The sequence below is a fragment of the Microtus pennsylvanicus genome, chromosome 4, assembly GCF_037038515.1.
Source record: "Microtus pennsylvanicus isolate mMicPen1 chromosome 4, mMicPen1.hap1, whole genome shotgun sequence".
NCBI lineage: Eukaryota > Metazoa > Chordata > Mammalia > Rodentia > Cricetidae > Microtus > Microtus pennsylvanicus.
The window spans coordinates 132,846,694-132,866,594 of NC_134582.1; the positions used below are offsets into that span (position 1 = coordinate 132,846,694).

General features: G+C 42.1%; 1 protein-coding gene across 15 annotated transcripts in view; it reads left to right on the plus strand.

Moving 5' to 3' along the window:
* Cacnb2 (calcium voltage-gated channel auxiliary subunit beta 2) overlaps positions 1–19,901 on the plus strand; it is a 345,264-nt gene that overhangs the window by 295,969 nt on the left and 29,394 nt on the right. For 14 of the 15 annotated variants that reach the window (XM_075970543.1, XM_075970548.1, XM_075970539.1 and 11 more), the window contains one exon: positions 19,152–19,274. The exons of the other annotated variant lie outside the window; for it this stretch is intronic. In XM_075970543.1, coding sequence (XP_075826658.1) covers positions 19,152–19,274 — 123 coding nt within the window. The remainder of the gene's footprint in view (positions 1–19,151; positions 19,275–19,901) is intronic. 15 annotated transcript variants of the gene reach the window in all.

Here is a 19,901-nt window from a genome sequence, read left to right on the forward strand (position 1 = left end):
CCCCCTTCCATAGACCATTTCCATCCATTATATGTGTTAGTCAGCTTTCAGGTGCCATAATCATGAACAAGACCGAAGAGAATCCAAGAGGAGAATGGTCTAGCGGGGCGGCAGTGCGGGTACATGGTCTGTTGGCATTGGTTTGGGGACTGGATGGGACAGGACAGTATATCAGAGCGGGATCACAGGGAGTTCTCACCTTTTCACAGCTGGGAAGCAAAGAAATGTGGCAGGATGGAGGCCATTTCCTTCAAGGGCACGCCCTTGATGACCTCACTTCCTCCTCTGTATCTCACATCTTCAAGGTTTCAGCATCTCTTGAAAGCCCCACAGACCGAAGACCACTGACTGACTTATTGAAACCGTAGCAGCCCGGAATGGTAGGATCCATCTGCAGTCAAAATAAATACAGGATTTAGACAGCAGTATTTCTACTTAGTCAAATATGAATCAGCCACTAGAAAGGTAATATTTGAGTTATCATTCAACGGGCTTTAAAAAGTATTATACATGCCTAAAAATGTAACGCAGCCTTTAAAATATATTGTCCGCTATCCAAACCCTGAAAATAATGTTCACTTTCTCCTCCCCTCACTGCGATCCCATTTAAATTCAGAATCACCAGTGCTGGTTGACATTCAATTCAAGACAGCAAGGCTGAAAATAGCCTTAATGACGCATGCAGAGCGTTTTCCTAGGAACAGACTCTGGACTTATTAGTGTCTGGAGCCATCAGTCAATACTCATCTGGTGCACGGGTGTGTTGGGAAGCGATGCCAGGAATGTGTGCCTTCCTCTATCATTCACATGGAGAATTAGCATGGCTTGCCTTAAATAGCCAAAGTGGGGAAGGAGATCAACTTTGCAGTCATGCTTGCCTTGTAAAAATATATCTTTTTTTCTCTGGCTGTAAAATAGCAATAAAAAACTACCACCCTAAAGGTAAAGAGAATTTGCTGAGGTTTCGGTTGTGTTTTTGCATGCATCAGAACCAGGATTGGGTGTAACTGGAGACAGCACTGCAGGAGCCCAGGTGCAGCTCTCTGCCACACTGCTCTCTGTGACCTTGAACAAAAAATGAAATTGCTGGGCTTCAGCATTTCATCTTTAAAATGAGAGGGTTGCTTTCTCTGGCAAAGGGCCCTTCTAGCTCTAACAGTGAAGATCATGAAACACAAGAGATTTTGCTGAAACTGCTCACCCAGAAATGGGGCCTTTTAAGAAAAATTAAATGATCGTTTGGGGTAGAAGGCTCTTTCATGGTGGAATAGGGGAACTTCACCGATAGAAATATGACAATATGTTGGGACAGTTGAGTTCCTGTTGTCTTGTACACAAAGAAGCCAAGCTCCCAAAGGACGGTTGGCTCTCTGGGACCATGGACTGTAGTCTTCTGGCATATGAGGCCTGGCAGCAATCCTGGCTCTAGTTTGGCTAATGAAGACGGCATTAATCAATAGTGTGCATTGGTAGAGTCTACAAAGGAAGGAATGTCAGTGTAGTTCCCTGCCCCCTCGGAATTGTGACCTCCTTGTTCATGCTCTTGGTAAGAGCTCACATCTCCCCAGGAGGAGGCCTTGGTGGATAAACTGGTGGCTGGGAAGCACAGCAAAGCACCTGGAAAGATCAGCTTCAGTGCTGACTACATTAGCCCTGTGGTAAATGATGGGACACTTGCAGGGAAGAGTGCTTTCCATTTCCTTACAATTCTTAGCACTTCTAATAACAGATACACTATTTTCCTACTATATGCCAAGAAATTCTTCCATTTTTTTACATATATCTGCTCAGTATCCTATAATTTAATTAAATTCTGATATTCTGACTTAGAGTGTGTGTATGCCTTCTTGGTAAAAGGTTCAGTCCCACCAGATCAGGCCCACTTCAGACACTAGTCTGAAGCGGTGGGTCTCCAAGTTATGCACTATGTATCTGACTTGACTATACATTGGGAGTTTCTATACCTGTTCCTGGATGCAATAATTGTATTTTAATACATAAAGCTTTCCTGAAGATCAGAGAGTAAAATAGCCTCACTGGTCAGCCTTACAGACCAGGCAATATTGACACACACCTTTAACCCCAATAGCCACACTAGTTTGCCATAGAAACTGAGCGGTAGTGGTGCACACCTTTAATCTCGGACCTAGAAAAGAATATAAAATGGGAGGAAACAGCTCTCAGACACAGTCTCATTCTGAGATTCCTGGAGGCAGGATCATCATTTCAGACTGAGGTAGAGGTAAGACCCAGTGGCTGGTTGTTTTGCTTTTCTGACTTTCAGGTTGAACCCCAATATCTGTCTCCGGGTTTTTATTAATCATGCTATACGTGGAGGGCTGGAGACATGACTCAGCAGTTAAGAGCCCTGTCTGCTCTTCCAGATGTTCTGAGTTCAATTTCCAGCACTCACATGGCAGCTCACAGCCCGATACCCTCTTCTGGTCTGCAGTCACACATGCAGACAAAGCACCTTTATATATAAAATAAATAAAAATAAATAAAACAAAGGAAAAATAATGGCTCAGGAACTCATGAGCCGAGTTTACTGACTAGATGAGCAATTTATCGTGGCAAAGGATTGCACTAAGTAAGAATGGAATGAGAGAGGGGCATAAACCCTGGCATTGGGATAGGGGCAGAGCCTCCTTGTTTACCAACCTAGAAGTTTCTTTTTGGGTTTATGGAGGTGTTATTACTTATGTATGAATGATTGATAATTAAGGAATCTTTGGTAATTAAGGCGGTCTTAGTCCACTTTTTGGTTTTATGGAGGTGTTATTACTTACGTATGAATGATTGATCTTTGGTAATCAAGGTGGTCTTAGTCCACTTTCTCTACTATGGCTACCACTGGGTGAGGTCAAAAGTTCGGACCCCCGAATCATTGGTTGGATTGCCCTATTAGCTCTGATCCTGAGTCTAGCCAATAGTTATGTCATTAGCATACATGAAGACTCTTCACTTTGATGAATCTAAGAATTTTAGGCATTGTATTCAAGGGATCAGAGGCATGTACCAAAACTGCATTCATTATAACACATGCTTACCTGTAGGTCATATTCTTGGTATGGCTATAATTATTGATTTATCTCCATGGAAAGCTTATTGCTTTCCCTCCAAATAATGAATCTGTTCATCTGCTGGTACTAACCCGGCATAATTCAAACTAGTTATATATTGACGGTTACTCTTTGTTGCGCATACCCCCTTGACCAGGTAATGCACACCGCTGTTAGTTCCATTCCACCAAACTTTTACAAAGTGGCTTAGAACAGCTGAGGGACAGTGGCTTGCTTACACACCAAGTTCATCATCAAGATTGCATTCTCCAAGGATTTCAGTTCAAAACAAAACAAAACGGGTGTGCAGTGAAAAACATATAATGTTAATAAATTTGCGATCCCTAGCTAGAAATCTTGTTAAGCTCCAAAAGTAAGAAAATAATGGTAGCTGGAGCCCCAGCATGGTGCTACTCAGGACTTTGCCCGTGTTTGACCCACCTGTGATATTCCTCTTTCCAGTGAGAGAGGCAGAGTATGGGCGCAAAGGTGGCCAGTTTTGGGCTTAAAGGAGACCAATAGCAGTTGAACCTAGACGTCTAAGAAGGGAGGTTTTACACTGGATCAGTACAGAGACGCTCGAAGCTTCCCAATAGAAAGGACAAGTGGCTGTTAATCTCAAGCTTGCAATAATCCATTTGTCATCTGTGTTTGATAAACTCCTTCCTCTGCTGCTGCAGAGTCGGTTGAGTGCAGATTTCCTTGTGTAACAAGGGTTTCACTTTTCTCCATCCTTTTCTTGTGTGCAGATACAGGTTGAACATCCCCCCTCCCCCCCACATCTGACTCTACTGCACAGAGGGTGACTACAGCTAACAATAAGGCATTGTCTGCTTGAAAGCAGTTACAGAAGAGAATTTTGAATGTTCCTCCACAATGCAATAAATGTTCCAGGTGATGGGGATAATTACCCCTATTGTTAGACAGTGTGTATATGTATCAAAACATCACACTGCGTTCCATAAATATGAATGGTTATAAGTCAATTATGAATAAATACTGAAAGAAGTCAAATATTTTGTTAGTTTTTATAAAAAGATCCTTTCAGGATTCTCAGTAGCTATCAGGGGCTAGGGATGTATCCAGAGGCAGAGCACTTGCTGGGTCTCATGTTCAGTTCCAGCACTGAAAAAAAAAACCTTAACAATGAAAGTAGATATTCTGGAGCTCAGAGGAAGCCCACCCATGGGGCAGAGACATTTGGGGGAAAGATGTTCTTCAAAGCCCTTTTCTGCTCAAACACACTACAGATTCCTTAGGTTTCAGCCTAAACAATCACAGGCAGCTTAGATGACACCTGCCTTGAAGTTCAGCTCACAGGATGTCTGAAGTGAATGAGAAATAAATTCTTTATCCTGCTTTTGTTGCTCTGTTCCCCAAACTCTTCTTCATACATCACAGGGGTATCCTAGAAGCCTGTGGTTGCCTGAATGGTTAAACTTTAGGATAATATTCGGCATTTCTTTACAAAGGAAGAAAAATTGATTTGGTGCGGTACCTACATGTCGTGAGCATGCTATATCACCAGCATAGATGGATAGGTTTGTCTCTCTCTACAAACTCAGACTTTAGCAAATGGCACAGTCATAAGTTATCTGAGTCTCACTGGTTACGATTAAATTGGGATTGATGCAGGCAACTTGGAAATAAACAAAAGCAGACAGGCACCTCCAGAATCTTTTCATCAGAAGAACTGAAGTGCTGCAGTCTCTCTGAGGGAGTGGTCTGTGCACACAAGGCACAGGGGACTTCGGGTTTTATAGGATGGAAAAGGGAGACCTTGGTGGTGGATGAGTCCATCTGCAGGTCAGTTCCCCACAGTCTCAGAGTGGTAGATACCAGCAGGTTCAGTATTTGAATCTCCCTATCAGAGGCTTCCTCAGGAGTTGTGAGTCAAGCCAGCATTCCTGTCCAGAGCTTTGAGGCCGTTAGCCTTTCTGTTCTAGCTTGCTGAGTAATTCACATTTCCCTTGATAGCTGGTCCTTGGCAAACACAGACTTTCACATTCTAATCATAACCATTGATATTAACTCTAAAATTATATATCACACATTAAATAGTAACTACACGAGTCTGCATATAGTTACCTATATGTACTGTGCATATCCATTTACATAAACATGAAACAGAATGGCTACAATAGACTTAAAGAAGCCACAGCAGAGTTCAGAGTCCTAGAGGAAGAGGCAGGAGGATGACAGAGATGCAGAGTATCTCTGTGGTACGTTAGTTAACCAACCATGTACGGAAAACTACCTTATGAGATGTCGAGATGTAGTCATGGATTTTAGCCACAGAGATGCAGGTTTGAGCAGAGCCTCAGGCTTGAGTCAAAGTGCATGTTTTATCAAGCATTCTCTAGAGGAACAGAGACAAGGGAATGTAATGTACGTATGTATGTTTTACAGCAATTTATTAGATGAACTTCAAAACAGTATAGTAATGGCCAAACCATTCCTGGCATGCTGAGACCCTGTCATTGGTCCTAGAAGCTGGATGCTTCAATAGTTGGAGTAGTTTCAAAGTAGATGTCTTTCTCTGAGTGGGGGAGATGACTAGTAGCCATTCAACCCACAAGATGGGGTTCATCAGTAGCCCTGCTCCAGCACCAGGAGCCCAATAGGTCCTGGAGAGCCACTGGCCCTCAGCTGGCAGAAAGCTCAGAAATACTGGTCTGCTGTCAGCAAGGAAACCAGCAACAGCAGCAGCAACAGTTAGGTAATCAACTCTGTAGCAAAGGAAGGCCAAGCAAGCAAAAAGCAGGACCAACTTCCTTCTGAAATAACCTTTTTTAATCTGGGATGCTACCAGAAGGTGCTGCCCATAATCGGGGTAAGAGTTCCCTCATCAGTCAAGGCAATCAGGACAATTCTTCAGATGATACTCCCTATTCAGGTTATTCTGATTTGTGGCAAGCTGACATTAAAAGCAGCCATAATAATGCAGGAGCATGAAGGCTGTAGAGGACTAGGCTCAGAAGGAACAATGGGGCATGAGGGTGGGAGGTGAATGGTTACTAAGGTCGGCCACGTCAGCAGTGGTATTGAGGCAAGCTGAGGTCCCTCGGCCAGTGGGCAGTTTTCTACCTATCAGTCCATTTGTAGTAACTGCATGGTCAGATGTCAGGGCGGTGGAAGCCATCACCGCTGTGATCTAGGCACCCTGTTCTTTACGGAGACCAGGTAAAGGTGCTGTATTGTTCCTCGCTATGCTGTGTTTGATAAGTTCTCAGGCCTGTTTCCTCTGGTATAGTTTTAATACACCCATGTGGTCATATTCTCCCTGTCTATTTTGAAAAGTGTATAGGATGGTACCCTTATTTTTTGGCTTTTAAAAATAAGTTATTTATTGCTCTGTGCCTTATGGGTGATGCCAGACAGATGGCTGTGTTTACAGGCGGCGTCATTCTGCTTCTGTGTTTACACGAACAATGGGAGCAAATGCTGCACAGCCTGAAAAAAAACCCTTTTACAAAATAGCCTGATATCAATACTACCAATTTTGGAGGTTGTTTATTTATGTACTTCATGTGATGTCATATGTGATGTCATATGTCTGTATATGTTTGTGAGATGTGTGTGTGTCCCGAAGCCCCATTCCTGATTGTTTTTTCCTGTGAGGAGTAAGCACAAATTTATAGATCTTGTGATCCCATCTCCTGACAATTCTGTGCTGAGCACTCGCAGGATCATACCTGAGAGTCTTAGGAGGACTTCCAGTCAGGTGGTTTATGATAACCAAAGAAATTAAGGAAACTTCTGCCATGGTAGAAATGACATTCTTTCATAAAAATTGTCAACCAATTGCTAGAACTAACTTCTGAGATATACATTCAGGGTACAAGGAAAATACCCATGACTTCTACTCTAGCGATGCTTTTAATTTATTTCTCTATTTTATTTCATACATATATGTGGAGTGGGGTATGTACACATGAGTGTGGTGCCTGTGGAGGTGTGAAGAGGATACTGGATCTCCCAGACCTGGAGTTACAAGCTCTTTGTCATGCGTGCTGGGAATGCACCTGGGTCTTCTGCAAAAAGAGCACAGGCTCTTAACTGCCAAGTCATCTCTCCGAGCCCCTCAAGCAATGTTTTTAATTTAAAAAGTTTATCACTCAAATTGATCATCTACTTGTTCTATCCATTTAACTTGGCCTTGAATGGCTCCAGGCTGTTTCAGAAAAAGTAACTTATTCTCAAAGGAAAATGAGTTACCTACATTAAGGGCATGAAAATATTGTGCCTTTGGTTCTGTTGATGCTTTCCAACAATGAATTTTAAATAGCTCCCAAGCAGTGGAAGCCAATCTAGAATACTGGCACTTTTTCCCCAAAGACATCTGTAGGACCTACCTCTCACTTTGATAAGTTTATGTACATTTGCCAATTTTAAGCAATACTTCATTTGTTGGAAGATTATAAATTTTTAATGTTAGATTATTAAAATCAGAAATGTTAGAAATATGGGCCTCTGTTTTCTCTTTTTAAGTTGCCAGCCTGGTTAGCAAACGATTGGTACTCCTGACCTTGAGAGGAAGGCAACCCCTGTGTATAAGTGTTTGTTACTTCTACACGTTAATCATTTAAAATGTCTCCCTTGGGAAACTTACACACGAAGAATGAACAAAGTTCATTGTTCTCTTCAACGGAGTACCAGCAGGTAGAGCAAACCCATTCTTCTCTCTGTGGCCCCATTGCCAAGAGCCTGCCCTGTATATGTAGGAGACACTTAACAAGCAAATTCTGAAGTTCAGAGGAAATAAGTTAATAACTGCCCTGATTCTGTCAAGTGTTACAAGCTCAATTACAGAAAATAGAATTCACAAATTTCACCTATTCCATCATTTCATGCCCAAAGCGTAAGAACTATGGAGAACATAGATACATTATCCTCTGCTGGTGGGCGTGAAAATTAGCAGTTTTTTTTTTGAAGGAGAGTTTGGTACTTCATAGCAAATTTTTTCAGATATAAACACCATTTGATCTAAGAATTTGTTGAAGGAAACAGGAAAATATACTTTAGGTTTCTTTTCAGTAGAGTTTAGAGATTTCATACATGAGGACTGAGCTGAACCACTCTTGTCTCTAGATCTCCTCCTAACTCTTCCCTCTCCCATTACTGTCATATGTGCGCGCGCACACACACACGTGAAAGAAGCTGAGGTTTTCTTGTTTTGTTGTTTGTTTGTCTGTGTTGTGCGCTGCATGAGCATGTGTTTATAAAAACATGTTCTAGGTCATCACCCAAAGAGATCACGGCCTCTGTTGTAAGACTTTAGCTATCAATCCTTATATTTAGTCTCTAATTTCTTAAGGCATATTATGTGCCATACCATGTCCTTAGCATATAAAATTTGCTACAGTCTCTTGTAAAATTTTACTAATTCTTAAAAATACCATTTAGTTTTATTTGCTGTCCTTCGAACATAGAACTTCTGCACTGAATTTTTATTTTTCCCAGTTTTTTCCAAGATTTTCATTCTTAATTATGTGTGTATGTGGCGGGGGAGGGAGGTGCACATGTGTGCAGGTGTTCATGTGGGCCAGCAGAGGGATTAGATTCCGTGAGGCTGAAGTTATTGCTGAGCTGTCTGATATGAATGCTAGGGACAGAACTCACGTCCTCTGCAAGAACAGCAAGCATCCATAAGTGCTGAACTATCTCTCTCCGGTTCATCAGCTAAACTTTTCATAGCATATGCAGCTGAATTTTCTCTCTAAATATCACCTACAGAAGCAAAATAGTTAGATTGCTATAAGCTCTAAAAAGGAAATGTTTATGAATTCAGCATCTAACCAACAGTTTAGAGATTATACACACACTGTTGTAAAACAAACAAACACACAAAAATAAAGTTATATAAGACATACAATTTTTTAACCTTGGTCCCTTTAAATAGCAGCTGTCTTTCTGCGTGTGTTTTTCCTTGATTACATACATCTATAGCCACTGAATACATAACACAGTTTATTTGCCCATCTAGATACCTTCTCAGTTTCCTAAAAAGCAGAAGCAAAGAGTTTATGTGGGGGATGTAACACCAGCAGAAGATCAAAGCAAGAGAAGAAGGGAAGAAGGAAGGAAAGTCAATGTGATGGATATCCTTGACTTGACTGGCTCTCAGTGTGACTGATTGCTTAATCCTTCAGACTGTCCCCTGAGGCACTATGCAAGCCATGTCTCAAGACAGTCAGAGTGATGATGGTACTTATCACTTTCAGCCATGCTTGTTTGGAGGTCTGCCCCGCGGACATCATGTCTGTGCTTCTCCTACTCAAGCATGATGGAGAGGATCCCATAGCACTCATGAGCTTCATACAGGGGGACTGCCAAGAAGATGCTTGTCACAACAGGCAAGGTAGAGACCAAACAGATCTGTAGGGGTACTGGAGAGGTATCTATGCTATTATTAGACATTTTTTTATTAAAAATATTTTTGTTTACTTCAAATTACATATAATTTATAGTTTAAATAAGTTGTACCACTTGGGGTGATGATGTCCCCCCACAGAGCAATAGACTGTCTGACAAAAGCCCAGAGCATGGAGGGAACTCTCCTCTTGTGTTGTTGATCAAGGGAGTTCAAAAGGCGCACCCAAACAATATGGGCTGTTGCCATTGGCCTTGGTTGCCTCCCAGAATTTGGAGGTAAGTCCCTGTGGCCGAAGGTACCATGCACTTCAAACACAGGACTTGGAAGTATCAAGAGGGAACTGAGCTGAAAGCCTTATCTATCCGAAGATGCTATTCAAGCTCTGGAGGGAGAGAAGCAATCAGTCCTACCCAGCTGTAGAGTTCACGAACCATGGGAACAACTGGACTCTAAGATATCCACCGTGGTGGAGTAGTGGCATTTTACCCTGATGGTAATCAGCAGCTGTCTAGTTAGACACAAAGGCCTCAGAGCAGTAGGGAAATCGTGCCTGGTAATGTAAACCTAGTCAACGACCTGCAGCTGAGAAGTCATCGAGCCCAGAGGAGACCTACTTCTGCCAGTTTACTAAACCAACGTTATAACTGTTTTCTGAATACCTACCCTCATATGCACAGATAAGTGGGCTCTCACCCATCATCAAAGAAGCTCCTTTTCTTTTTCTTTTGGCAACAAATTGCAACCATAACAGAGATGCACACATGATCAAAATGTAGAGAATGAATGACTGAGGCATACAGATCTGAGATGCAATCCTTAAACCAAATCATGGAAGAGGGAAAGATTGTAAGAATTGGATGCCCAAGACAGCGTTGATAGATTGTGTCCCCTAGACATAATAGGGAAAAGGCATCCATCAGTCTCAACAATAAGTTTGCCTGAACATGACCCAGTGTCAGTAATGATAATACCAGTTGACATGCCGATGCACACAGGTGAACTTTCACATGATCCCACCCATGTAGATAAAAAGCTACAGGAGGCCAATGGCTGCTGAGAGAAGGAGAACAAGTTTCCTCCAGGGACACTCCCACACAGGTTGTTTCGTTCCAAGTGGTCCGCCCTGGACACATACATAATACAAGCCAAGCTAAGTAAACTCTGTAGACTATACGTGTATGCATTTATCTGTCAATCTAGACATACACCTATACATATATACAAACACACACACACTTTTTTATATAAAAGACATGTTTCTTCTTTTCAGGAACTAGAAATAATGCCCTATCTCATGCTTCTCTCTCTCTCTCTCTCTCTCTCTCTCTCTCTCTCTCTCTCTCTGTGTGTGTGTGTGTGTGTGTGTGTCTGTGTGTGTGCGCACATGTGTATTTAATGAGGAGTAATTGAGATGATTTACCAAGCATGTGATTTCTATGGTTAGTATTCAAATTAAGCTTCTTATCTCTTGTATTCTAAAAATATTTGGAAAAAAGAAGTCTGTGTTTCCAGTTAAGTCATGGTTATAGCCACGGTAGCCCTGGTCCATGGAAACTAAAGGTGATAGCAGAGCATTCTTAGCCTCTTAGTTTGGGTTTGTACTTTGTTTTCCTTGATCTGGTTTTGATTTTTTTAGGAAACCCAAACTTTGTAGCTCAGGATGTCTTTGAACACATGCTCTTCCTGTCTTGACCTCCTAAATGCCGGGGTCCCTGGAATGTGCCACCATTCCCAACTGCTAATTATTTTTAACATTTTGCCATCTGAAGGCCATAGAGATTGTAAATACCCGGGAGACTGAAATGAAGATGTCTTGAGTGATTATTTGGGACATCTTTGACCCGTAAAGACCTTACAATATGTTGAAATACTTTAATAATATGTGTGTTTTGCTGCATGCATGTCTATATCACATGTCTATTCCTCGTGCCTCTGGAAGCCAGAAGACACAATGGCTGAGGGCTGCCATTTGGGTGCTGGGAATTGAACCTGGATCCTCTGGAAGGGCAGTCAGTGCCCTTAATCATTGGGCCATCTCTCCTGCCTCATGTTACAAGGGTTTTTTGTTTTGTTTTGTTTTGTTTGTATTTAAAGGATAACTTGATCACACTGAGTGTCCCTCATTTCTAAACACCTTTTATCCACAACACAGCTTTCTACCTTCCCCTGGTGTTCATTTCTTTGGACCCCATCCCACCTTCTCCATCGGGGCATCTGCCAGCCTTAGAGCCTTGCCTTAGAAAGGCTCACAACAGCAAAAATGAGGCAAAAAAAAAGAAGGGGAAAAAAAAACTTTCTACAGAGTGAGCCATGAAACAGACTCTCATGTGTTTGGAGCTGGCTACCCACAATTCTCTGTGTTAACGCACTCTGCAAAAACGTTTGGTTTGGTCATGGAGATAATCTGCTCAGCTCTTTCAGTTCAAGAAAAGCAAAACACTCACAGTGAAATAGGAAGAGAGATGCCTCAATAATTGCACACCTTTTGATCTCTAGAGCTTACAGACTCAGCAAAGACCACAGCTGTGGAGCAGAGGATAAAGTGATGTTTACTAATTACCACAAAATATAATGTGTCTGCCTGTTCTTGTTAGAATGGCCTTTAAATGGGTTTCTCTTGCATTTGTTTAGAAGGCTTCTTTGGAAATTCCTTGTAGTGTGTAATTTTCTAAATAAGTATAGAATAGACATTTTATAATAGTTTAAATGCCAGGCAGTCATTTAAGGAGACCCTGCTATTGATTCCACTTAAATCCTTCCCTCCCATCCTTGTGAAAAAGAAAAATATGGAGTGGAACCATGGTGGCCAAGGTAAATGGAGGCAGTGCCTCGGGCCTGAGTTTGCTGGGCTGCATTCTGGACTGAGGCCCCTCGGGGAGTCTGATTGCTGTTGTCTTGAGAGATAGTTCCACATCATTCCACTTTTTGTGTTTTGTTTGTTTTTGTGCTTGAGAAAGAGATAGAAGCAATATTGGGAGAAAGTAGCTAAGAAATAGGATATGCAAGTGGGTGAAGTATAAGCAAAGAATATAAATAAAACTGTTTATTTGAGACTTGGATGAAGCAAGTACACAAAAGATACAGCCAGTCACTAAAAGTCCTAACGGTCATGTCTGAATCTATCCACATGGGAATCCAGGCATCTCCACGGCTTAGCTTCTGTCTCCTGTCTGGGGTCAGCATGAGCTCTCCCACTGGGATCTCAGGCAGCACGCAGAAGCAAGCCCTGTGTCCTGAACTACCCTCTCCAGTCAATTACACAAGACTGAATTAAAAACAAAAATTCAAATAAAAAAGAATGCTAAGTGCATGATTATCAGAATAAATAGCAGATTCCTCTTGGCCAAACATTTATCATTTTTTTTCAATGCATATAGGAATTTTGAACAAAGAAATAATATTTGGCTATGAATGGCTTTGGTATAAAAATACTGTAGATTATGCAGATTATGTAGATTATAGATTACTGTAGATTATCACTGATGCATAACTACAATTCTAGTCATCTAGAGGCTGAGACAGGAATATCCTCAGCCCAATTAGTCCACTCATGAAGGCTCAACCCTCATGACCTGATTGCTTCCTAGTGTTCCCCCTTCATGCCATCACTTTGGGAGGATTTAACCTTTGATTATTGGAGCATAAATATGAAGCCTGAAGATGCTAGTAACTGATGTTCTAGCTGTGGTCCGGGTGGGTAATCTGAGAGTAGAAACGTGTATTTCTGCCATCACTGTTCCACTAGCAATAGGGTCCTGTAATTCTGAGCACCATCCTGTTTCGTATTCATGGATGCAGCCCTAGTTTTCCTTTCATGTAAGATCTTTAAGGTCGTATTTTAGGAATTATTACTTACTTTATGGAACTTTTATAGGTTTATCACTTTAATTATCTGTTTAGAAGACAACAAAGATATTCCATATATTTTGTTTTATATACAACTCTGACTTCATATTCTGAAAGTTCAGTAGTTTTAGCATGGTAAGATTTCAAATTTTATTTTAAAACATTTACCCCTTTATTAGGACTGGTGATGTAAATCTGTAATCCCAGCTACCCGTAAGGCTGAGGTGAGGTTAGAAGATCACAAGTTCAAGGCTAGCTTTGTACATTCAAGCTACATAGTACATTCAAGTCCAGCCTCCTGAGACCCTGTCTTAAAGAAATATATAAAGAGGTTAGAAGCTGTAGTCAATAGTGTCATGTGTGTTTAGAATGTTTGAGATCCTAGGTTCACTTCACAGTAATACAAATATAGGGAAAACACACACACACACACTGCTTAATTCTATTATGTAAACACAGATACACTTGCGTTTACAGATATGCAACTAAAACTTAATCCTGATGAGACTCTAACCTGGTGTCTGTAGTGATGTAACCATCCCCTATGCAGTCCTATGTAGAGATGTAGAGTATCTGCTGAATGTTTGATTCCTCTAAAAGAAAGAAATCCACTTGATTTCTGCAGCAGTAACTAAAGTATGGCTAGTACTATGGGAAATACGTGAAACATTCAATCAAAATAGGAATTCAAATCACATGCCTTGTTAGTAACTCATTTCTGAGATCCATAGGCAAGTAAACATGGTGTGTATATACATATTAATGTATGTTATATACATAGGTATGTAGCATATGTGTGACAAGCACCATGTGTATATATACCTATGCTATGTGTGCATATACACACATATATGTATAAATATACATATGTATATATATGTATAAATAAATAAAATTGTTGTGTAACAATGGTGAAGGCAGTTTTAAAGCCATTATATCTTGTTAAGGGGTCAAACTTTTAACTCAATTCCTATGTAACGATTTTCCTTATATTCTATCATGGCAGAACTAGCTTACAAAGAGCTTAGAAATCAATTACCTGGACTTTACAAGAGCTTGCTCCAAAGCCCACCACAATTGTTTGCTCCACTCACCTAACACATTCTTAGATGAGCCAAGGATTAGGCCATCTGTCTCTTTTTTAACCCCTACCTGTCTTTTCCCCTGCCTGAACCCCACCTTCCTATTCCATGGAGAAAGTGAGTTGTAGTAATAGGGAGCGGCGGTGGGGCTGCGTCCCCAAGACCCCAGCCGCCTGCCCGGCTAGCTTATTCCCCGAAATAATTACACAGACACTGTATTCATTTAAACACCGCTTGGCTCATTTCTACCTAGCCTCTTCTAGGCTAACTCTCCCACCTGGACTAGCCCATTTCTTATCATCTGTATAGCACTGGTCTTACCGGGAAGATTCTAGCCTAAGTCCATCCTGGGTCGGAGCTTCATCACGTGCGTCTGCCTGGGAGCTGGGCATGGCGTCTGCTGAGGCGTCTGCTCCGGAGAGCAGAGCTGTCGAGTCTGACCTCACTTCCTCTTCCTCCCAGCGTTTTGTTCTGTTTACTCCTCTTGTAATATGGGCGGCGGCGGGGCTGCGTCCCCAACACCCCAGCCACCTGCCCATATTACAACAGTGAGTCACTGAGATAACATTCTGTCACTGAAGCACAGTGTTTGTACATCCATTCTCCACCTTCTTGCCTTTGTCTAGCATGGAATTCATTGTTTCTGTTCAAGCCTGTGTCCCCACATAAGCAGGCATGTGTACCAGCGATTCTTTTTTCATTTTTACGTGCCGTCATATTTTTATTGGCATCTACTGAAAGAGAAATACCAAACTGTGACATTCCAATACTTTTCCTTTCACCTGCAGGTCAGGTCAGCAACCTGAAATTTCTGAAAAGATTTTATTTGTTTATTTTATGTGTTTGGCTTGTACCGTGTGCGCGCCTGGTGTCAATAGAGGTGAGAAGAAGGCATTGGATCTTCTGGGACCTCGGTTCCAGATGGTTGTGAGCCATCATAAGGTCCTGGGCACCAAACCCCAGTTAATCTGCAAGAACTGGTGCTCTTAACCACTAAACCATGGCTCTCCAGCCCCTAAACTCCTCTTCTGACCATCCTATCTAGTGGGAATTGGGTTATAGTTTTATTGAAATTTATTAAAAGGTAGCAAATTGGGAGTAGTTCATATTTAAGACAAACCCATTATACCATTGAAAGAGAAACTATACATTTCATCTTATAAAATTTTCTGCTCCTAATGAAAATGTATGCTTTGCTATTTAACATAATGTAATACATCTCTGTAAGACTAAATAAAGAAGTCCATACATAAAAATCTACATAATTGTACTAATCATGATTGGGAGGTTTTAATCTTCAGGGAATTCCGTTTGGCCTTTGAGCAGCATCGTGCAACCGGCATGCTTTAGTAAAATTCAAACAAACATTATATTGTACTTATGTAAACTATCAGTTTCCATATGACCTCATTAAGTCATCTAATGGGAAGAAAGCTGGAGCTAGTGTCATGGGTTTGCAATGGTCTCTTCATCCTACTCCATGACCAGAGGTGTTCAAACATAATTATCTTCTACTTAGGATAATTGTTATGATAATTGCTCTCTGACAGTGAAGCTGGTGACTGCAGGAGGCTGTGAGCACATGCGAGCTGCTCCTACTAGAAGCCTCAAGCTCATCTCTGACAGGCTTCCGCAAAACTTTTGTAGAGCCGGTGGAGCATCCATTAGAGACCAAAAAATAAAAATAAAATAAAATAAAAAAGTCTTGTGGCCAGAGCTATCCAAGACCATCCTTTAGGCCTGCCATGCTAGCTTTCTGTGTACGCATCCGTCAGTGGCTGACTCTCCACAGACTGTATGCCTAGGGTGAGGGGTAGAGAGATGGAGTGAGCAGGAACATCTAAAGGCAGACAGTTGGAGCTGTGTTAGGAGATATTTCTCAAACCCTTTTGGGTCTCTAGGCCAAGTAGGCTAATGTTAGAGTGAAGGACTGGAGGATGGTGGGACACCAGGTGGCTTGGATCTTGAACAGCGAGTCCAGTAACTGCATTGCTCACCTTAGAATGAAGTGTATTCATCTCTAGAGGACGTTCATGATGAAAGCCACAAACTGATGAAAACTGTGTAAGGAATCAGAATTGAGGCATACAGATGAACCGCAGAGGACTGTGGGACTCTGTGGAGGGCGCTGGGTTAAGGCATGTAGGGGCTGCCACAGCAAAGGTATACAGAAAAACAGTCTTGAGAAAAAAATTAATAAACTTGCAAAGTAAAGCTATCATGTTCCCAAAATAACTTTCAGGCTATTAAAAACCCTTAGAGTTAACCCTTTCTAGTTGATACTTCATCCCGAGGAATTTTTCATTGTTTTCTGCTCATTTGTTTTTCCAGAGTGGAGGTAGCTATGTGCTTCCTCACAGTCTCCCTAAGTAACTGTGGTACTTTTTAGAAGCTATGAAGCCACAGTATTTTAATATTTCAATTCTTATTGCATGAAATACTGCTTTATATCTTGAGAAAAAAGAGGTAAAAAAGAAAGATATTCAGATAAATGAAAATCATTATTTACCATTGCTACTGACATACTACTTGGCCTCGAGTTGGTTCAAGCAAAACAATCAGAAAGTGTGTGACGTTCCTCATGAACGGCAGCAGTGTTCCCTTAGGAGCCTGATCGGCTACTATGAGAATCAGTTACTCGTGCCTTTTTTTTCTTCTTTTGGAGGGGTACCAGTTAACTTTTTAACAATACGTAAAATAGTGTTTCCAGGTCTTCAAAATTCCATACAAACATGCAACTAGCCTGGAACTGCCATGCAGCTAAATTTACTAAAAGAACTTACACTTTGGGGGGACAAGGTCGGGTTTGAGTGACCACTCCGTTGCTCACAACCTGGGGCAGTTTGGGTTGTGGTATGTTCTGTTTCTATGAAGTGGGTCTTGCTCTTTAGTCCAGGCTGACTTTGAATGTGCTCTCACCTTGCCTAAGCCTTCCAAGTGCTGGGGTTACCCATGCGTGCCACACGGCAGACTTCTGGGAAAGCTTCTGGAGCTGATTTCCCCATCTAGAATAAACAGCCCTTGGTGACTGACTTAGTGCTCTGTGCACAGCACTCCGTCCACTGCCTGCCAGGTGCTACATCCCCGGTCTCACTTTTATACTTTACTGTAAACTAGGTCAGATACAAGGTGGAGAGCCACCGAGAAGGAAAGAATGGGAGATTTTAATGTATGAATCATGGGTTGTTTCTCATTTCCTTAAGCACTGGAAACAGGCTGAAGACAGGATAACTGAGGCATGGCTTTTATGCTCTTAAAGCCCCTGCACTTCATTACCTGGAGGGGAAGGTGCCCCTCTCTTGTGAAGTAGTATTTATTGCCTCGGCAACCTGTTTACGTTTACTTCACGAGGTAATCTATAGTCAGCCTTTAATTCTGTGTGTCCAGGCAACAGAGCACGGACAGGTTACTAGTCAACCTTAAGCAATGTAGCATGTGCCCACATGGCACCTTGGTACAGGGTTGCAAGAAGCAGAACTGGGCTGAATGATCCACGGTTACCTCGGGTGCCTTGTGCCTTACAGCTAAAAAGCAAGTTAGAAAGGGATGCAGGACTAGCACACTGGAGCCCTGGGAGTGGTCTGAGGATGTTGTCCTTGGAGCCTTAACAGAGTTAAGTGGCACTGGAATGACCACATTGATTCACAGGTATCCTGATAATGACCATGAATAAGCATGGATGTAAATATAATTAATTCTACAACAAGCCCCGGAGTTCCCGCTATTGATGTTGGTACAGGACTGTGGGCTAGCCCTGTGTCTATGCAGTGGGCTAGCCCTGTGTCTATGCAGTCTGTTTTCCCTGTCACCTTACCTTGAGCCCTGATGGAGCTTTTCTGGTAAACTTGGAAGGCCCATGAGTCTGAAGCTGGGAGCAAAGCAGTCTGAGCTCCGTCTCAGAGCTCATCCTGACTGTTGGTCTAGAAGGCTGACCTAGCTTTGCTGCCCCCAAGGTCTAAATCATCTCTTGGGTCCCACTGTGTCCCAGATTTTTGTCTATAACTAGTCTATAACCACGCTCTTGCCTTCTACAAGGCCAAGGTGTGTCAGATTCTGTTTGATCTTGCCCCCAGGACAGAGGAAACATGGGAAGGCTGAATAGCCACTGGCCTCAGAATATGCAGGCCACAAATATCGGCCTCCTCCGTTTATCCATCTCCTGAATATGCACATATTGCCAGTGAGAACAGATATTTACCTATGCATTTTCAGAAGCACCAAACAGTGAAGGATGGCAAATTAACTAGTGAACTCGAGGAGGAAAAAACGCTAGGATAAAAAGGTCATTGCTTTCACAGTTCCCTGCAGCCATGAATAATGGTTGCGAAGACTGGAGCGTATATTCTCTAGTTATTTTTCCATTCCAAATATTATACCATTGGGAATCAATCATTAACGATTAATTGAAGGGAATGCTCAGGGTAGGGAGGCAGTTTCTAGGTTTTGTTTTGTGGGTTTTTTTCCCACCCAAACCAAATTAGGCATTGTGCGTGTGTCCTGGTTTCCTGTTGCTTCTGCTGCAGTGTTTCGTTCATCTCTCTTCACTTTTATTACTTCAGTGCTTGCACAGAGAACAACAGCTTCTTGTTTCCTAGTTCAGATGTGGGTGGGTGTGGCTGAGGGCCATCACATTCATTGAGAACCCTAACAAGTTGCTTTGTGATAAGGAACCAGTGGGGAGGACAGGAGTCCAATAGCTCTTGAATGTGTCTTTGTAATTGAATGGGAGAAGGGAAGGCCACCTTTATTTCTTTTCTTTCTGTTTTTCCTCCCATCCCTCTTTAGACAAAACCTGTTGCATTTGCAGTTCGGACCAACGTCAGGTACAGCGCGGCCCAGGAGGATGACGTCCCGGTGCCAGGCATGGCCATCTCCTTCGAGGCAAAGGATTTCCTGCATGTTAAGGAAGTAAGGAAAACTCTCAGCTTCTTTCAGTGTGAAGGTGATCTTCTCACCTTCTACTCTCACTGCCCTCATACTGCTGTGAGAAAGCATCTGGTCTAGCTGCGGCTGTCTAAAATACCGCTAAATTAGCGGCTCACAGCCTTTTCTGGTATAAATAAACTTAATGAGGAAGGAGGCAGAGACTCCTGGTAAGAGCCAGGGCCCCTCTGGGCTTTGTGCCCTAGAAATTAGGAACTGTTTTGTTAGATAATCCATTTTTATGTGTGACCTGCACCTTATCTTGAAATGATTAACCTTGATTAACCATGCGTGATTTTCCCTGATGTGTGAACTTGGAGCTACGCTAAGGAAGAGGGTTTATTGTTCTGTTTTTTTCTGAGACAAGATTTCACTCTGTGGCCCAGGACTTTCTATGAGGCCCAGGCTCTGAAACTCAATATATACAGACTGACCTCAAACTTGCTGTAATCTTCCTTCTATCGCTGCTCCACCTCATCCACCTGAGAGCTAGAACTGTCGTTATGAGTCACCATGCCTGCCTCCTGGGAGAAGGTTTTGTGGCTTTCTGCAGGGGAAAGGGAATGGCGGGAGTCAGAACAAATGAGACAAGAAGATGATGCCAAGGAATTT